We start from the raw sequence: 20514 nt of genomic DNA, 5'->3' as shown, positions 1-20514 counted from the left end.
TCTACCAATCATAGGTATTGGTCTTTACCCCGATCTAGTTCTATTTTTATATAATGCTAAGGTAGAAGCTATTTTCTCTCAATCTTTCTATTAAGAAATAATCATTTTTTAATTGCTCTCTAGTTCGAGTTATTTCAAGTAGTTTTTATTCCCTTTGAAATAACTTGGACAAACTCCCTATTGATTCAATAACATAGAATCACTGCTGATTATTCTAAATCAATCAATATAAATATATAAATATTGATAGATATATATCTATACCTATATTATTATTATAATGAGGTCTACTAATCCTTTTTCATACTTATAAAAGTATACATGCCAGGAACCAGATTTGAACTGGTGACACAAGGATTTTCAGTCCTCTGCTCTACCAACTGAGCTATCTCAGCTGTTCCCCTGTGCATCATACTAGCTAGATAACAATGACTTTGGTTTACTTGAGTCATCGTTATTTTGTTTGAGCTCGGTGGAATTTGATTTCCTCTAGGATCGCAATCAGTAGAAATAGGGAACGAAGTAATTAGAAAGATTTTTTAGCCCAATATTAAGATTTTTCAATCTTATCTTTCTATAGGGATCATCTATAAAGTGAATAGGTATTCTATATTTAAGGTTGTTCACCTGAAATTAAGAGGAAAGAAAGAACTACAAATAAACTAACACTAAGGACTTTTCATACTGGTGGAGTATTCACGGGTGATATTGCAGAACATGTACGAGCCCCGTTCACCGGAAAAATTGAATTCAATGAAAATTTGGTTTATCCTACCCGTACCTGTCATGGGCATCCTGCTTATATATGTCATAATAGTTTAGACGTGACTATCAATAATAAATATGAAGTACAAAACTTAACGATTCTGCCAGAAAGTTTGCTATTCATTCAGAATAATCAACTCGTCGAATCAAAACAAGTAATTGCCGAGGTTCGTGCTAAAAGATCCCCCTTTAAAGAAAAAGTAAAGAAACATATATATTCTGACTTGACAGGAGAAATGCACCGGAGTATCCCTATGTCTAATTTTATATTAGAGACAACTCATTTATGGGTATTATCGGGAAGTATATATGAATTCGTTGTAGTACCTTTTTCTTCAGATCAAGATCAAGTGGATATTCCAGAACTTCTTCTTGACAAACATAAATCACTTTCAAATTATTCGGTGGATCAAGTGAAACACGAATCAGTTGACTCAAACTGTTTTGAAAAAGGAAAAAAAATCTTGAATTATTTCGAAACTGATCGAACCATACCTAACGAACATAAAGACTCTATCTATTCCGCCATTCTTTTTGAAAATACCCATATGAGTGTAAAAAAGGAAAAAAATAAACTCATCGTACCATTATGGTGTTTGAAGGATTTGATCGTTTTATCGAGCAAGGCTTAATAGAAGAACTCAATAAGTTTTCAAAAATTGAAAGTAAAAAAAAAAAAAGAAAATTTCTCCTTTTTGGGAATGAATATAAATTAACAGAACCTTCCATTAAAGAGAGAGATGTTGTATATATGTCTCTTACATATCACTGTCAATTATATGTACCAGCAAGATTGATTAAGAAAACTAAAACTCGTGAAAAGATAAAGAACCGGATGATTTTATATCTGGGAGATATTCCTTTAATGAATTCTAAAGGAACTTTTGTAATAAATGGAAATTACAGAGTCGTGGTCAATCAAATATTAAGAAGTCCCGGTATTTATTACACTTGGGAACGAAAACCGTCGGGAAACATTATCTATATTGGCACAATAATTTCAGATTGGGGAGGAAGATCAAGATTAGAGATCAAGAAAAAAACAAAAAAGATATGGATTCGTGTAAGCAGAATTTTTTTTTTTTCTGTGTTGCTTTTCTTATTGGCTATGGGTCTAAATTCCAAAGATATTTTCAACTATAAGAATATCTTAGCATTTTTCAAGTACTCGGAGGAGTATTATACATATTTCTATTGGTATGGCGGGAAGGAAGAAGCCATCTTGGAACTTTATAAAGAGCTCTACATAAGTGACGAGATAGAAAAAGAAAATTGTGAATTCTATATGATAGAATAGGACTACATAGAAAATTCTGTTTTTAAGATATTCTGATTTGGGTACCGGGTTCTATTGAATTAAAAAAGAAAAAAATGTTGGATCCTACATCTATTAGATCAATTAATGTAAATTATCTGATAATAAAAATGTATTGATATTGATATATATATTCTATCTATAAGGCGGCATAGATCAATAGGAATATTGAACTATTTAATCATATAAAGTAGTAACTACTTTATTAAAATACAGAATAATTATTGAATGGCATAGCATTTATCTCAACATTTATATAGTTGGTTAGGATCAATCCGAACCATTCAAATTCAAATATAATTCAAAGTGCCTACTATTCAACAACTTATTAGAAACGCGAGACAGCCAATAGAAAATAGAACAAAATCTCCTGCTCTTAGAGGATGCCCTCAGCGTAAAGGAGTATGTGCCAGGGTGTATGTGCGACTTGTTTAGATCAGAAGCTGAAACGGACCAGGAAATCGCTCTAACAAGAAGAACTTTCCTTCTGTTAAAAAGTACAGATCTATCATCTACTCTTACCGGGGATGAAATTTATGGTTTCCATTGGTGCAAATCCAATCACCTTGATGTGGGATGAAAAGGACTTCCTCATTGGTAGTGAATGGTCATCAATCCATTGAGCGAGGAAATAATGCAAATTGAAAAAACATAAAGAGATTATGTTTTTATTGCTGCGAGAACGGACAAAAGGTCAGCTACCTTGCCAACTCTCACAATTACATGTTGTTATTGTACCTATAAATATTATTATTAAAGTTTTTCTTACTTGACAATTCGGGGGGAAGAGTAGAGCTAGAGATGGTAAACTATACAAGTTACCAAATAATTCATATCTTAGGGCTCCGGCGTATAGAGAGGACCTTGCCGTTAGAGAAAGAACCATAGAAACGAAGAAATCCATAAAAATATATACATTCTATATATATATATATATATATTTTTCTTATTTAAATGCAAGGTCCAATCCCTTACCTACTTGGAAGGTGCCTAACTGAAAAGAATTATGGTTGGGAAGGTTAGAGTAGCAAAAGCCATTGGAATCTATATTTTATGCACTAGAAAAATCAGTTTTATTCTTAACAAACCAAACAAGAAAATGATTGATCAAAAAATAGATTAGTCATTTATGAAGAATCTACTTCAATGACCAGAGTTAAATGTGGATATATAGCTAAAAAACGTTGAAAAAAGATTCTTGCATTTGTATCAGGCTCTTGGGGAGCCCATTAAAAACTTTTTAGGGTTGCTAACCAATAGAAGAGCCAAATTTTCATTGAATTCAATTTTTCCAATGAACGGGGCTCGTACATGTTCTGCAATATCACCCGTGAATACTCCACCAGTATGAAAAGTCCTTAGTGTTAGTTGAGTTCCCGGTTCTCCAATTGATTGGCCTGCAATAATGCCAACTGCTTCTCCTAATTCGATTAAGTTGCTATGAGTAGTATTCCGACCATAACATAATTGACAAATCCAATATATACTTTTGCAAGTAAAAGGGGTTCGTATATATATTGGTTGTACTTGGAAATAATATAATTGATTGGCAAGTTTAATTCCAATATCTTCATTGCGCGTGGCAATACATCTCTCGTGTATATATACATCGTCTGCTAATACACGACCAATTAGTGTTTGTAGAACAAATTTATTTTTGATTGTTTCTCGATCTTGAATGAGATTTACAAAAAGACCTTGGATAGTACCACAATCTACTTTACGTACAACGAGGTGTTGTACTACTTCAACAAGTCTACGTGTGAGGTATCCAGCATCTGCTGTTCGTATAGAAGTATCCACAACTCCTTTAGGAGCACCATAACATGAAATAATATATTCCGTTAAAGAAAGTCCTTCGCGGAAATATTACCCGAATGGTATTTTTTCCCCGTATTTCAAATACTTCGTACAGTACCTAATAAATTATTAGGTGTCCTTTTAATGGCTTCAGTACCTACAGGACTATTGACAGTCCCTTTCTTGGAGAATGTGAATCAATTTCAAAATCCATTTCATCATCCAGTAGCTACAATAGTATTCTTATTCGGTACCGCAGTAGCTCTTTGGTTAGGTATTGGGGCAACATTACCTATCGATGAATCTTTAACTCTAGGTCTTTTCCAATTTGATCTAATTTAGAATATCTTAATATAGGAGAGGAGGGAAATCTTTTGTTTATATATCTAGGGAGTCGTTGCTTTAAGATAAAGGGTCTCTCCCTAGATATATTTTTTATCAAATATTTTCTAATATTGTTACAGAATGGTCAAAGATTTATTCCAGAAGAACTTAGAAGAAGGGAATGAATGGGGAGATTGAATAGAACTCTTAGAAATCTAAACCGGATTCCCCGGTGAATCAATTTGAATATTTCATATAAATTCCAAGATTTCTTTGACAGATTGTTCCCCAAGATGTTTTATTTTCATTAAATCTTCTCGACTGTAATTCAAAAGGTCCGATACTGTATTTATATTTGCCTTTTTGAGGTAATTATATAACCTAGTAGAGAAGTTTAATTGGTCAATATACATTTGATCAAAAGCTATTCTCTTCGTATCAGTCGATATATGCAAAATAGGTAAGGAAGGAGTAATATCGTCGCTTAGACTGTTTGTTCCATCGCTGTTCTCTTCCTTTGCATTTAGAAAGGGAAGGAAAAAGTCAATCAAATTCCGAGAAGCTTCGTAAAGTGTTTCTTTAGGAGCTAATCCTCCATTCGTCCATATTTCAAGAAATAGAATTTCTTGTGTCTCATTTTCGCTCCAATAGGAGTGAATACTGTAATTTACATTTTGAACAGGGGCAAAGGCAGCATCTATAGGAAAGACAAAGGCAGCATCTATAGCAAAAATTTCATCCTTAGGATTGTAATTATTTGGATTTTGAATAATATATCCGCGACCTTTTTCAATTTGTAATGATATATCTAAGGTAATTGATTTGTTTATGTTAGCTATATGTTGTGTAGTATCGATTATTCTCACAGAAGGTGGTAACATGATATCTTGAGCGGTTACTTTTTTTGGTCCGACAACATGGATAGATCCTTCTCGAATTCCGTACGCATCACTTTGAAGTACAATTTCTTTCAGATTCATCAAAATTTCATGTATTGATTCTTCAATACCTATTATTACGGAATATTCGTTTGATATATTGTGAAATTTAGCACGTGTGATACATGTTCCTTCTACTTCTCCAAGTAAAACTCTTCTTATTGCACTGCCTATTGTATTAGCTTGACCTTTGCGAAGCGGAGATAGAGTGAAACGACTATAATGAAAACGCTTATTCTCTGTTCTAGATTCAACGCACTTCAATTCTGGTATCTTCATTGAGACTGCTATTTCATTCTGATTCATAATATTATTTCAAATAAATAATTTAATCCTTTCTTTCACTTTCAATTTATTCAATTCTTATACACGTCTTCTTTTGGAATACATAGATAAATTCTCATCAAGTATTTATGTCAATAAATAGACATCTTATAGATCCGTGTATACAGTCTATTCACGAAATCAAATGGGAATCAAGGCGGATAAATGTGGAAAACAATTTTTTTTTTTTTTTTTAATATGAAATATTGAATAAAAATACTCACGATTAAAAGGGATGTAGCGTAGCTTGGTAGCGCATTTGTTTTGGGTACAAAATGTCGCAGGTTCAAATCCTGTCATCCCTACCTAGTATTCTTTGTTTTTTTTTATAAAAGAAAAGAAAAAAAAATAGAGCGATTTTTATTCAAAGAAACATCAATAATCTGTGATTGAGGCATACCACATGCAAAAATGTTTTAAGAGTCAAAAAGGCCCTTTTTGCTTAAAAAAAAAAGCGCTCTTAGTTCAGTTTGGTAGAACGCAGGTCTCCAAAACCTGATGTCGTAGGTTCAAATCCTACAGAGCGTGATTCTGCTTTTTTTCTGATCTTCTTGTCACTTAAACTGAAAAAGCTAATGGAATCTGATCCTTCAGAATCAGTAGGAGACCCCTTCATAATATGGTCCTAAATCAAATATCCAATTGATCACCGCGTCGGTACTGTAAATATGCAGTTACAAATAATCCAGCCAAAGTTATAGGAATTAGACCTAACACAATTCCGGATAACAAAACTTCAATCATATTTTTTTTATTAAAAAAGAATAGGTAAGGATTAATAGCTAATCTACATAGTACCTCAAATTGACTCGGAATCTCAATCCCTATTGAGGGTTTTATTTTATTTCAAATAAGTCGTATACTGCTTAACCCGATGAATAGGACTGAGGTGAAAATAAGCAAAGCTAATAAAAAACCAAAATAACTAATTATAGTAAGCATGGAAGAGATCGATGAAAAAAAGCAATGATTGATACATATTTTTGTTAGGCAATTACCTCAATTTTTATTCAGGCGGATTGGTCCTCTACCATCATCATTGGCTGGGATTGGGATATCCACGAGATCTGGGTCACAATCTGTATCAACTAAGCAAATTGTTGGATTACTTGAGAAGCTTGTGCCCATAGAAAGTCACGAAGCCACCCGTTAATTGTAATGGAACTCTGTGCAAAGTTTCCTCCTGTAATATGAGTTACCACTCCCTGATCACTTATACTACCCCAAACGTCAGACTACATTTTCCAACTAAAATGAAATATTACTACCGAAATTGCATTGTACATCCAGAATAATCCTAGGAAGACATGATCCCAGGTAGATACTTGACATGTTCCTCCTCTACCAGGCCCATCGCAAGGAAAATGAAAACCAAGATTCTCTTTATCGGGTATTAAACGAGAACTGCGAGCAAATAAAACACCTTTCAGTAATATTAATACAGTCACATGGATAGTAAATGCATGAATATGGTGTACTAAAAAATCCGCAGTTCCTAATGGAATAGGTAACAAAGCCACTTTGGCACCTACTGCTACCAAATCGCCGCCTCCCCAGGTTAAGCTGGTGCTTGCTGTTGCATCAGGAGCTGTTAAACTGGGTGCTAAAGAATGAGTGTTTTGTACCCATTGAGCAAAGATAGGTTGTAATTGTATAGCAGTATCTGAAAACATATGTTTAGGACATCCTAAAGCACTCATAGTATCATTATGAATATATAGACCAAAACTATGGAAACCTAAGAAAATACATGCCCAGTTGAGGTGTGATACGATTGCATCACGATGTCTCAGAACATGGTCTAAAAGATTGTTGTATTGAGTAGTCGGATCATAGTCTCTTACCATAAAAATAGCTGCATGTGCAGCAGCGCCAACTATGAGAAATCCACCAATCCACATATGGTGCGTGAACAGAGACAGTTGGGTACCATAGTCAGTAGCTAGATATGGATAGGGAGGCATAGAATACATATGGTGAGCTACGACAATAGTTAAAGACCCTAACATAGCTAGGTTAAGAGCTAATTGAGCATGCCATGAAGTAGTTAAGATCTCGTAAAGACCTTTATGTCCTTCCCCTGTAAATGGACCTTTATGAGATTCCAAAATATCCTTGAGGTTATGACCAATAACCCAATTGGTTCTATACATATGACCAGTGATTAGAAAAAGAACTACAATAGCCAAATGGTGGTGTGCAGTATCGGTCAGCCACAGACCCCTCGTTACTTGGTTGAGTCCTCCGCGAAAAGTCAAAAAATCTGAATATTCCGACCAATTTAGGGTGAAAAATGGGGTCAATCCCTTAGTGAAACTGGGATAAAGTTGAGCTAAAAGCTCACGATTTAAAATAAACTCGTGAGGAAGTGGTATCTCTTTAGGGTCCACTCCAGCATCTAAGAGTTGATTAATAGGTAAAGAAACGTGTATTTGGTGTCCTGCCCAAGATAGAGAGCCAAGTCCTAGTAACCCTGCTAAATGGTGGTTCAACATGGATTCTACATCTTGGAACCAAGTCAATTTTGGAGCAGCTTTGTGATAATGGAACCAACCAGCAAAAAGCATTAACGCTGCAAAGATCAATGCACCAATTGCGGTGCAGTAAAGTTGCAATTCACTAGTTATTCCGGATGCTCGCCAAATCTGGAAGAACCCAGAGGTTATTTGTATTCCTCAAAAACCTCCACCCACATCTCCATTCAAAATTTCTTGGCCTACTATCGGCCAAACTACCTGAGCACTGGGTTTAATGTGAGTAGGATCGCCTAGCCATGCTTCATAATTGGAGAAGTGAGCGCCGTGAAAGTACATCCCACTTAGCCAAATAAATATTATTGCTAATTGACCAAAATGAGCATTAAATACTTTGCGGGAGATCTCTTCCAAATTATTGGTATGGCTATCAAAATCGTGAGCATCAGCATGTAGGTTCCAGATCCAGGTGGTAGTATTAGGTCCCTTGGCTAGTGTCTTTGAGAAATGACCGGGTTTAGCCCATTTTTCAAAAGAGGTTTTAACAGGATCCCTATCCACTATGATCTTTACTTCTGGTTCCGATGAACGAATGGTCATTGAGTTCTCCTCTTTCCAGACGAGACATGAGAAAAAACCCGCCGAATAAAAAAAAAAGATATATTCTGAACTCGTTCCTCTCTTTATTTCCCAGTTTTCAGTGGCATGTTACGGTCCTTTCCCCCATTACTGAAAAAAAGTGAGCCACTGGTTCAGGTAAAAAATACTATCATTACCGCCTAAACAATCAGACATCCAACCCATAATCGCAACGACCCGATTGCAAGAGCGGAGCTCTACCAACTGAGCTATATCCCCATAGATGTCAAATGAAGCAGACAACAATCCTACTACATAGCGCATAATGGGTGGGCTATCCTGGGCTTGAACCAGAGACCTCGCCCGTGAAGTAAATCATCGCACCTATGATTACGTGAGAATCAGCTCTCTCTTCATTCAGGAGCGACTCATCCTTCCCAAACACAGCATACAATTTTCCACTGTACTGCGCTCTCCAAGTGTACTTGTTCCCCTTCCTTCTTCTTCGCCAAGGGCAAGAAAAGAAGTCAAAAATTGGATGAGAAGAGAAAAGGAGGCGTTAATAAGATCCTCCTAACCCAATCCCAGACACTCCAAGATCCTTTTTCGATCCTACTTTTCTCATCGTTCATTAGGAGACGAATAACGATTTCCTAATGTACTGATCTGGGAATTGTTCATAGTGATTGAGCGAGTCGAAGACCAAGGAAGTATTTACTTCCACTCTTTTTTCTCTTCTTCTTATAACTATAAAAAGTATCCCGGCCGGACAAGAATCCTATACTATAGATTTCTTTCCCGCATCCTATGAAAAAAGCATGAAAAGACTCGAATGATATGATCCCTCTGTCACCTTAGAATAAAAGGTGATCTTGTAGTTCTTGGTCTGTGAAGATGCATTATTAGGTGCTTATTTTACACATTTAGGCTTATAAATAAGAACTTCAGCCTGTGCTCGAGAGATAGCCTTCCATACACTGATAAGATATGTATGGATTCTCGAGAAAAAAGTAGCCAAATTGGCTACCCAGGACCGCCCAGATCCCACGAATGAATAGAAAATTTTATCTACATTCGATCTCACCTTAATCACCCCATCTATCCTTCTAATAAGAAAGTCAGTTTCAAACCCTGGTTCGAACAAAAGGAGTACGCCATGCTAATGTGCCTTGGATGATCCACATCTCTGGGTCAGGCGTTGATGAGCACATTGAACTATCCATGTGGCTGATAGCCTTCACAGCCCAGGCACAACGACGCAATTATCAGGGGCGCGCTCTACCACTGAGCTAATAGCCCAGTAGGCCTCCCCAGTAGTAGGGGATGCCTGCCAAAAGCAAAAGAAATCCTCTTGCTCGCTTGCCTTTTTTGAGACCTTATTTGTGTGTGTGTGTTTTTTTTTTCTTCCTTCTTTATTAATGAATGAAAACTTGTTTATTATGTGAAGTTTTCACTCATTAATAAAAACTAAAAAAAAAGAATAATCAATATACTTTATTTTTCCCCCTTGCTTAGCAAATAGTGAAACTTAACTTAACAATGTTTTTATAAGTATGATTAAGTATGATTTTTACCTCTTAAAAAAAGAGAAATAGAGAAATTATTGAAATAATTTCTCTATTTCAAATTCAATATTAAACTAAAACAAACACAGAAAATAGGAGCCTATCAACTTGTCTCGACCTGGGAAAATGAGCTTACTTATGAACTTCATTCTTACTTACGTGACTATCAAGTAGCGAACTTCACTACCGATAAACAACAAAAGACTCCATCTCTTGCAGATGGATCCTCGTGTCACTCGCTCTCTTTCGCAAGCGTAACAGTGTATGAGCTCAACAAGCATTAGCTCTCCCTGAAAAGGAGGTAATCCAGCCGCACCTTCCAGTACGGCTACCTTGTTATGACTTCACTCCAGTCACTAGACGTGCCTTGGGCATCTCCCTCCTTGCGGTTAAGATAATGACTTCGAGCATGGCACACTTCCCTAGTGTGACGGGCGGTGTGTACAAGGCCCGAGAATGAATTCACCGTCGTATGGCTGACCGGCGATTACTAGCGATTCCTACTTCATACAGGCGAGTTGCAGCCTGCAATCCAAATTGAGGTAAAAGCTTCGGCACCTTTCTCACCCGAACAAAAGAATTCATTCTTTTTTTTCGTTTTATCTATTATTATATCCCCGTATTGCGAGGGGGATTTTTTCTAATGAAGGTAAGTTTTTAATTATTAGTTAGTCCTATTAAAATAACAAATCAATCAGTATAATCCATCAGAGCAATCTTTATGATACTTTTCTGATCCTCGAATAGGCAAAGGTTGGATCGTTATTAACATCTAAATATTTGATTGAGACAATTATGAAAAAAAACTTTGTTCTATCTATCTACTTCTCCGAGTGTCGCAAATCTTTCTGACCGAAACAAGTGAAGTATAAGTCCACTATTTTGGATCAGCCCCCCCCCTATTGGCTGAACAAGAAAATTGATAGAGGGGGGTCTTTAAAATCCCAAAGAATATGGATTTTGGTCTCCGAGATCAAACAAATGGATTAGCAAATAAAAGTGCCAGAGCTACAACTAATCCATAAATAGTTAAAGCTTCCATAAAAGCTAAACTTAGCAGTAAGGTGCCTCACTTCACAAGCGGCAGCTAGTTCAGGGCTCCATTTAGTAGCTTCGTGGATCACTTCATTACCTTCACGTGCAAGATCATGTCCTTCATTACGAGCTTGTACACAAGCTTCTAAAGCGACCCGATTAGCCACTGCACTAGGTGCATTTCCCCAAGGGTGCCCCAAAGTCCCTCCACCGAACTGTAATACGAAATCATCCCCAAAGATCTCAGTCAGAGCAGGCATATGCCAAAGGTGAATACCTCCTGAAGCTACAGGCAGAACACCCGGCATAGAGACCCAATCTTGAGTGAAATAAATACCACGACTTCGGTCTTTTTCAATAAAATCATCACGCAATAGATCAACAAAACCCAAAGTCACTTCCCGTTCTCCTTCAAGCAGTGGGAGGAGATCCGATCGCCTGCCTGTTTCTCATCTCAAGCAGTGGGAGGAGATCTGACCACGTGCCTATTGAAGAATGAGCCGGTGACTTATAAGTAGTGGCTTGGTTAAGGGAACCCACCGGAACCGTAGCGAGAGCGAGTCTTCATAGGGCAATTGAATTGTCACTGCTTATGGACCCAAACCTGGGTGATCTATCCATGACCAGGATGAAGCTTAGGTGAAGCTAAGTAGAGGTCCGAACCGACTGATGTTGAAAAATCAGCGGATGAGTTGTGGTTAGGGGTGAAATGCCACTCGAACCCAGAGCTAGCTGGTTCTCCCCGAAATGCGTTGAGGCACAGCGGTTGACTGGATCTTCTAGGGGTAAAGCACTGTTTCGGTGCTGGCTACGTGAGCAGTACCAAATGGAGACAAACTCTGAATACTAGAGATAAACAAGGGTCAGCCAGTGAGACAATGGGGGATAAGCTTCATCGTCGAGAGGGAAACAGCCCAGATCACTAGCTAAGGCCCCTAAATGATCACTGAGTGATGAAGGAGGTAGGAGTGCAAAGACAGCTAGGAGGTTCGCCTAGAAGCAGCGATCCTTGAAAGAGTGCATAATAGCTTACTGCTCGAGCGCTCTTGCACCGAAGATGATTGGGACTAAGCGATCTGCTAAAGCTGTGGGATGTAATAAAAAATGCATCGGTAGGGGAGCGTTCCGCCTCAGAGGGAAGTGTCTGCGCGAGCAGATGTGGACAAAGTGAACATTCAAAGATCTGTCCTACATTCATTCGTGAAGGTACCCCTAATGGATTTAATACCATGTCCACTGGTGTTCCATTCTGTAAATAAGGCATATCTTGCCTGGGCAAATTTTTTGAAATAATACCTTTATTACCATGCCTTCCAGCTACTTTATCGCCTACTTGTATTTTACGTTTTTGTAAAATATATACATGAACTTTTTCTACAATATCGCCGAGATAATCATCTTCCTCAAACTCCTGAAAGCATCTCACATCGATAACTCGACCTTTTACACCTTTAGGGACTCTAAAACAATTTTCTTTTCCAGTAGGTGCCTTAATATCAAATAAAGCTTGTAATAATTTTCCTTCTGGAGTATTTAATAGTGAGTCTTCTTCTGCTTCCAGTATCAATTTACCTACTAATACATCACCTGTTTCTATCCAAGATCCTATCATTACAAGGCCGTTTTCGTCCAGATGATGAAGTAAGTAAGCATCTAAATGAGGTATTTCTCTAGTTATTACTTCAGGGCCCTGGTTCGTAAAATAAACTCCAATTTCGTATCTTACGATCTGGAAAGAAGTAAAAATGTCTTGATATACCAGACGTTCACTAATAAGTATTGCATCTTCAAAATTGTATCCTTCCCATGGCATATAGGCCACTAAGATGTTTTTTCCCAAAGAAAGTTCTCCCCCTGCTGTAGCTGCACTATCTGCTATAATTTGTCCCCTCTTTACATACTCCCCTTGGCGAACTCGGGGTTTTTGATGCATACAAGTATCGCTATTAGAACGTTGATATAGAATCAATTCTGTTTCTATATTGTTTCGAGCAACAGATGAAGTTATGGTGATATTTTCACCATCAATATACTTTATTTTTCCCCCTTGCTTAGCTATAGCTACACTTCCTGAATCTAGAGCTGCTTGACCCTCCAATCCAGTTCCGACAATACACTTCTCAGGTTGAACAAGTGGAACTGCTTGACGCTGCATATTAGAACCCATTAAAGCACGATTCGCATCATTACGCTCGATAAAAGGGACTTCCGCGTAAATTTAGTTAATTCATATAACAACCATATTACATTATATTCGACTTCTATGTGGGGAGAGGAGGAATCCAGGATATTAAATAGAACGAGAGCAGATTCTATGTCGAATCAAATTATAGGAAGGAATAATTCCTTTTCCAAAGAAGCATTTCAAATTTTGAATAAGATGGAAGGATTGTACAAAAAGAACAGAGGTTTGGTTGTCACTTATCCTTTCTTTTATAAAGGATCTTTTGCATATCCGAAAGAATCGAGCAAGGCAATGCTATTTCCTTTAGTTATATTGGGAATATTTACTCTGTTTGTTGGATTAATAGGAGTTCCTTTTTTTCGAAGCGGAATGAGGAATGAGGTATGACATATTATCTCAATGGTATGCTCAAATGAAATTAATTTCCCCATAATCCGTATATCCAATTGTTGCAATATAGAGACAGGGTTCCTTCTGGAAGCTATTATTAAATTGAAATATGCAAGATTCTCTCATTTCTATTCAGTAAAAAAAAATGCCAAAATAAAAGATTTTCGTTCTTCCTCATGACGAATGAAGATCTATGTGAAGAAAATTATCAGATAGATATTTTCTATTATGTCCTAACTAGATCGCACCATGTATCATTTAATAATCCAAGAGGTTATTCTTGGGTCCGGGGGTTTTTAAAAAATGGGTGAATTCCAAAGAAATGAAAACAAACATAAATCTTGGCAACAATTCTTTTTATATCCGCTTTTTTTTCGGGAAGATCTTTACGCAATTGCTCATGATCATCATTTAGATAGATCTGGTTCCTCCAAACCAACGGAAATTTTAGTTTTTAATTTTTTGAGTTTCCTAACTGTAAAACGTTCAATTCGTCAGATGCGTAAACAAACTAATTCCATTAGTTTATTCGGGAATTCCGATCCAAATAAATTGATTGAATGCAATAAGAATTTTTATTCTAAATCGATACTAGAAGGTTTTACAATTGTCTTGGAAGTTTCGTTCGCAATGCGATCAAAACATTTCATAGAAGGAATGAATGGGTGGAATAGTCTCTGATCCATCCATTGCCTATTTCCTCTTATGGAGGATAAGTTACCGCATTCCAATTATATATCAGATATACGAGTTCCCTACTCAATTCATCCGGAAATTTTGGTTCGAATTTTTCATCGCTGGATTCAAGATGCTCCTTCTTTGCATTTATTACGATCCATTCTCCATGAATGGAAAAATAGTTTTAGTCGAGAAAATTTGCAGAAAGCTCTGATTACACAGATAGAAAATACGAGGTTCTCCCTGTTCCTTTGGAATTCTTATGTGTATGAATGCGAATCGTTTTTAATTCCTCTTATTAAATGATTTTTTAATTCACAATCGTTGTTATATGGATCTTTTCCCGATCGAACTCATTTTGATAAAAAGATCAAAGATGTTGTTCTATTTCCCCGTAAAATTTCAACAAAAAAGATCTGGTTGTTGAAGGATTCTTTCATCCATTATGTGAGATATGGAGAAAGATCCCTTATGGCTCTAAAGGGTACGCACCTTCAAGTGAAAAAATGTAGATATCATCTGTTTCATTTTTGGCAATACTATTTTCATCTTTGGTTTCAACTGTATAGGATATGCAGTCTTCAATTATCCAAGACTTCTTTTTCTTTTTTAGGTTTTTTTCTGCATGTTAAAATGAAACCTCTCGTGGTTAGGGCCAAAATGCTAGATGATTTATTCATTACCGATCTCATTACCAATGAATTAAACCCAATAGCTCTGATTAGAGCAATTCTTTTCTTTTTGGCTAAAGAAAAGTTTTGTGACATCTCAGGGTGGCCAATTAGTAAATTGTCTTGGACCAGTCTATCAGATGATGATATCCTCGATCGATTCGATCGAATTTGGATAAATCTTTTTCATTACTACAGTGGATCAATCAATCAAGAGGGTTTATATCAACCATGGTGAAAACAAAGAATGAGCATGAGGTAGCAATTCCATATTGATCCGAATCAACCCATATCCCCCCATTTTCAATAGAACTCCGGCCAAAAGCATACATGTACTATAATGTGCTTCCCCATGAGTATCTGGTAACCAGGTATGTAAAGGGAAGATTGGCAATTTTATTGCATAAGCGATCAAAAACCCTAAATATAATAGTATTTCAAGTGTGATGGGATAATCTTTTTTAGCTAATAATTCAAAATCAAAGGTTGGTCCATGAGATCCATAGAGACCCATACTTAAAGCTCCCATTAAGATAAAAATGGAACCACCGACAGTATACAAAAGAAATTTTGTGGCCGAATATAGACGTCTTTTTCCCCCCCACATGGATAAAAGTAGGTAAACAAGAATTAGTTCCAACTCCCACATGAGAAAGAAAAGTAGAATATCTCGAGAAGCAAATAACCCCAATTGGCCACTGTACATTGCCAACATCAAGAAATGCAATAATCGCGGATTCCGAGTAACTGGCCAAGCAGCTAAAGTAGCTAAAGTAGTTACAAATCCCGTTAATAAAATAAGTCCAATGGAAAATCCATCAATTCCCAGTTTCCAATGAAAATGGATAAGATTTATCCAGTTATAATCCTCCTCCAATTGGATTAATGAATTATCAAAATGATAATGATAACGGAATATATAGGTCATTAAAAGAAGATCTAATAAGCAAATACCTAGAGTATACCATCGAATCATTTTATTTCCTTTATGGGGAAATAATGGGATTAATAACCCCGCAGATATGGGCAAAATAACAATTATTGTTAACCAAGGTAAATTACTCATAATGAAGAGAAAAGAGACTTTCGATATCAAAACCCATGCTTTCAATTTTGGGTCGAGTATGGGTTTTGATCAGTGAAAGAGGAAAAAGAGAATGAAAAATATGTATGGGATGAATCTAACTATCTTTCTTTTTTCATGGATCAGTAAGATAGACCCAATGAAAAATATGTATGGGATGAATCTAACTATCTTTCTTTTTTCATGGATCAGTAAGATAGACCCATACTGCGCGTTGTTTCATGCCATAAATAAACACGTACGCTTAAGAAATCCGTTGGACAAGCCAATTCACACCTCTTACAACCTACGCAATCTTCTGTTCTTGGAGCAGAAGCAATTTTCTTAGCTTTGCATCCTTCCCAAGGTATCATTTCTAATACATCTGTGGGACACGCTCGTACACACTGGGTACAACCAATGCATGTATCATAAATTTTGACTGAATGTGCCATTGAATCTAAGAACTCCATTATTATATAAAAAGTTTTTAATTGAATAATATTTTTTAATATATGGTAAATGAAAATATATTATGAATGAATATCAAACAAATCAATAATTGTATTATCGGTGATATAATGAATAGATTCAGATTCTAGCTGTTTGTTTTATAAAACAGACAGATTTGACCGAATCTGGTCTAATTGTGTTAGACAGATAATTTGGATAATGAGTTCAATATGAATTATGCTCTTGATTGATCGTAATACTTATAATAAATAAAGATAAAACAGAGATCTAGATCTATTTTTAGAGAGACAGGTCTAGTATCTATTTGAATCGAAATAGGTATATAAATTCCTCATATGGAAGGAGATCTCTATTACCATTTTGACAAATTAAATTGATCGATACGAGTTGATTTTCTGTTACGATATATTGCCAGAACAATAGCTAATCCAATAGCTGCTTCAGCAGCAGCAATAGCTATAACAAAGATCGAGAAGATATCCCCCTTTACTTGCCTACTATCAAAAAAATTTGAGAATGTTACTAGGTTTAAATTAACCACATTGAGTATTAGCTCAAGACACATAAGTGCTTTAACCATGTTTCGACTTGTTACTAGTCCATAAATACCGATAGAGAATAAATAAGCACCTAAAATAAGCGCATGTTCGAGCATAATAAAGAAACTCCTCATACCTTAACCTCTTCAGATACAAACAAAAGTTATAATAAGTTTCTAATTTTCCATTATCGAAAGAAGAAAATGATTCTTTCACGATCTATGAAGATAAAACAACGTATTTCTTCTACTAATGCGCAGGAGAGCTCTCATTTTCAAACTGTTTCTTCTCGACGAGCTATAGTAATGGCTCCTATAAGAGCGACTAGAAGAATTATAGAAATAAGTTCGAATGGAAGGAAAAAATCAGTGGATAAATGAGCCCCAATACGTTGAATATTGTTTGTTAAATCTCATTCTAACATTTGATCTGATTTTTGAGTCAGAGATATTCTGAACCATGATATGTTCAAGATAATAGTAATTAATGAACAAAAAAGACTCGTACAAACTATTGAACTAATGCTATCTCCGACGGTCCAGGGAGGGGCATAATTAGGATATTTCGGATTATTCATCAACATCATGGCAAATAGAATCAAAATATTAACAGCTCCTATGTAGATCAGGATTTGTGCAACAACTACGAAATCCGCGTTCAATATAATATAGAAAAAGGATATACAAATAAGAACTAGCCCCAATGAAAGAGCGGAATAAATTATATTAGTAAGTAATACTACTCCTATACCTCCGAATATAAGACTTAGCGTTAGAGGAGCCAAAAGAAGATCATATATCGATTCAGGTCGATTCATTATGTGTACAATAAGTTTGAATATTATTTCCTCCCATTCACTAAATAAAAAGTTACCCCATTTACCTATATGCTATACTGGATTTATAATTTCATTTGATATGGGCACTGATTAATTAATCTATAGATCAATAATAGATTCCGATCAATCACACATGTGACATTATTAATGGAATATTATTAATTCCCGATTTGTCAAAAAAAAAAATTTTATTTATTAGATACTCTTTGATCAGAGCTCAATCTGAATAATCGTAGAAGTGATTAAAACATAAAATTTGTCTGTAGTTTCTTCAGACATACTAAGTTAATATGTTCAGCTCGGAATTGTTTGAATTGTTAAATCTTCAACAACTGATATTGGTAAACGTCCTAAAGCAATATGATCATAATTTAATTCATGACGATCATAGGTCGAAAGTTCATATTCTTCAGTCATCGCCAGACAATTTGTAGGGCAATATTCCACACAATTTCCACAAAAGATACAAATTCCAAAATCAATACTATAATTTTCCAATCGTTTGAACCAGGGCTATGTCTCCCATTTCTGGTAAAGAGCTTACAAGGGAAGACGAGCTCACCAATTTGGGTAAAACAGGCCTCATCTTCTGGTTCGTGGTTTTTCCCAAATTAACCCCAGGTGAAGAAAGAAGTTGAACACAAAACAAGCAGCTAAAGAACACCCAAATCTTCTAAAACAAACTGCAACGATTTAGAAAATTATTGAACATACCTTCCTTTGCTCTCTGTACACCCTTATCGCTGCCTAATTTTCTCGCTTCAAAAACTCCTTCCCCAAAATCTTCTCACGAAAAATAATACTTCTAATGAGACAACTACTCAATTTTAAAGTAGAGAAAATCTTAGCCATCATTACTAAAACTGACCTTATTGCTCATTGTTTGTGTGAAGTTACTTTGAAATGATTATGCTGTGGTTCGCCTTAACCATTTAGTCACTTCTCTTCTGACATTGCCGATTTTCACACATACTAGCCATAAATGGCAGATTTCAAATCACTGGAAAAAGAATATTCTTTCCTTCAGTGACCGTCAATCGAGTTCTGAAAACCCGTGCCATCACCACGTGGTAAGTCACATGCCTTCCAAAGAACTCGAACATATAACTCAGAACCTTCATGAGCAACACAAAAAAAACAAAAAACATTAACACGATGAATGTTGAACTTGAACCTTGAACCAAAAATGGTCCAAGTTCAAGGTTCAAAGAATGCAAAACGCTGGTAAGACTAGCAAACCTTAAAGTTGCATGGGAGGAAAGGACGCTCAAAACAACACTTGTTGAGCTTTGAACCTTGAACCAAAAAGGTTCAAGTTCAAGTTCAATGCTATGAAAACTAACAAGGACCAAAAGACAAGAGCAAAATCTAAACAAGCCTGCGACCAATGAACTAGATCAACATGACTACAAACAGGGATGCATATAGAATGGAAATTTGTATATGGGCCCAAAAAAGTTGCAGATAGATTTTTATTACTTTTATTTTGTGAAGTGACAGAAAATCTCTTAACCGAGTGGACTTAACAGTCTTATTTGTAAAACCCTCTAGCAAGGTGACATTTTGATTGAATGTTTGAAATCCTTTAACAAGGTCACTTCTAACAAGGTGAAGATCCTAACAGATCTAAGGGAAATCCCTTAACCGGGTCACATCTAGCAATGTGTTTGTAATCTTTAACAGGATTTTCTTTTAACCGAGCATACTCTAGAAGAGTATATTTCTTAGTGGGTCTGAAATCCCACAGTGGTTTTTCCCTATTTGGGTTTCCACGTTAAATCTGGTGTGATGAGTATTATGATGTTTATATGCTTTTGAGTTTGCATGTTTAGCAGTTTTGGTTATATTACTGAAGTATATGTTACCGAGGTTGAATCTGTTGTTTTTATGGAAGATTAAGTTTGTATGATTCACCCCCCCCTCTCATCTTGTTAGCTTGGCATCTATACTTACATTAAGTATCAAAACTATCAATTGGTATCAGAGCTTTGGACTCTAGAAGAAAATTTTTAAAGGTACTTGAGGCAAAGATCCAAAGATGTATAAGAGGGATGCACCGAAGCTAAACAAGTCAAGTTTCTCTACATGGCAGAAAAGGATGAAGCTGCACCTATCAGGAGTTGGAGAATATGCTATATATTATCTGGAGAATGATGCCAAGGCAATTTGGGACAAGCTCATATTTGTGTATGGTGGTGATGAACATGTTCAAAGAGCAAAAGTGGACAATCTAAGAGGACAACTTGAATCTATGAGGATGAATGAAGGTGAGAACATAACCCATTACAGTACAAGACTAAAGGAGATTGTCAATCAAATCAAAGGAACAGGTGGAACTATTGAAGAAAAAGATATAACAAGTAAGTTGTTAAGAACCCTTTTACTAGCTTATGCAATCTGAGTCTCTGCAATCAATGAATTGAGGTCTGTACCCAATATGCTAGTTTCTTTAGATGCTACTATTGGTAAGCTACATGCATTTGAGTTAAGTAACTTTGATAACAGTGGGTCATCGGTAAATAAAGTTGAATCTGCATTCAGTTCTTTTTATCTTGGT

General features: G+C 36.1%; 3 protein-coding genes, 3 non-coding genes and 1 pseudogene across 6 annotated transcripts; 2 read left to right on the top strand and 5 right to left on the bottom strand.

Moving 5' to 3' along the window:
• Positions 1-322: 322 nt before the first annotated feature.
• On the bottom strand, positions 323-395 carry TRNAF-GAA (transfer RNA phenylalanine (anticodon GAA)). Its single transcript has one exon. It is a non-coding gene; the product is annotated as a tRNA-Phe (tRNA).
• Positions 396-4183: 3788 nt separating this feature from the next.
• LOC131063076 (DNA-directed RNA polymerase subunit alpha-like) lies at positions 4184-5507 on the bottom strand. The gene has a single exon (XM_057996850.2). The coding sequence runs from the start codon at positions 5446-5448 to the stop codon at positions 4456-4458; it is 993 nt and encodes a 330-aa protein (XP_057852833.2). The 5' UTR covers positions 5449-5507; the 3' UTR covers positions 4184-4455.
• A 190-nt stretch (positions 5508-5697) lies between these two features.
• On the top strand, positions 5698-5771 carry TRNAP-UGG (transfer RNA proline (anticodon UGG)). The gene has a single exon. It is a non-coding gene; the product is annotated as a tRNA-Pro (tRNA).
• Positions 5772-5920: 149 nt separating this feature from the next.
• Positions 5921-5994, top strand: TRNAW-CCA (transfer RNA tryptophan (anticodon CCA)). The gene has a single exon. It is a non-coding gene; the product is annotated as a tRNA-Trp (tRNA).
• A 560-nt stretch (positions 5995-6554) lies between these two features.
• On the bottom strand, positions 6555-8627 carry LOC131063060 (photosystem I P700 chlorophyll a apoprotein A1-like; annotated as a pseudogene).
• Positions 8628-12062: 3435 nt separating this feature from the next.
• Positions 12063-13296, bottom strand: LOC131063059 (DNA-directed RNA polymerase subunit beta-like). The gene has a single exon (XM_057996834.2). It carries the CDS (start codon positions 13284-13286, stop codon positions 12063-12065), a length of 1224 nt encoding a protein of 407 aa, XP_057852817.2. The 5' UTR covers positions 13287-13296.
• Positions 13297-15263: 1967 nt separating this feature from the next.
• Positions 15264-16182, bottom strand: LOC131063136 (NAD(P)H-quinone oxidoreductase chain 4, chloroplastic-like). Its single transcript, XM_057996902.2, has one exon. The coding sequence runs from the start codon at positions 16107-16109 to the stop codon at positions 15264-15266; it is 846 nt and encodes a 281-aa protein (XP_057852885.2). The 5' UTR covers positions 16110-16182.
• Between the last annotated feature and the right edge of the window lie 4332 nt (positions 16183-20514).

Source organism: Cryptomeria japonica, chromosome 11 (assembly GCF_030272615.1).
Source record: "Cryptomeria japonica chromosome 11, Sugi_1.0, whole genome shotgun sequence".
NCBI lineage: Eukaryota > Viridiplantae > Streptophyta > Pinopsida > Cupressales > Cupressaceae > Cryptomeria > Cryptomeria japonica.
Note: the sequence above shows the minus strand (reverse complement) of the source record. Positions and strands in the feature narration are given on the sequence as shown.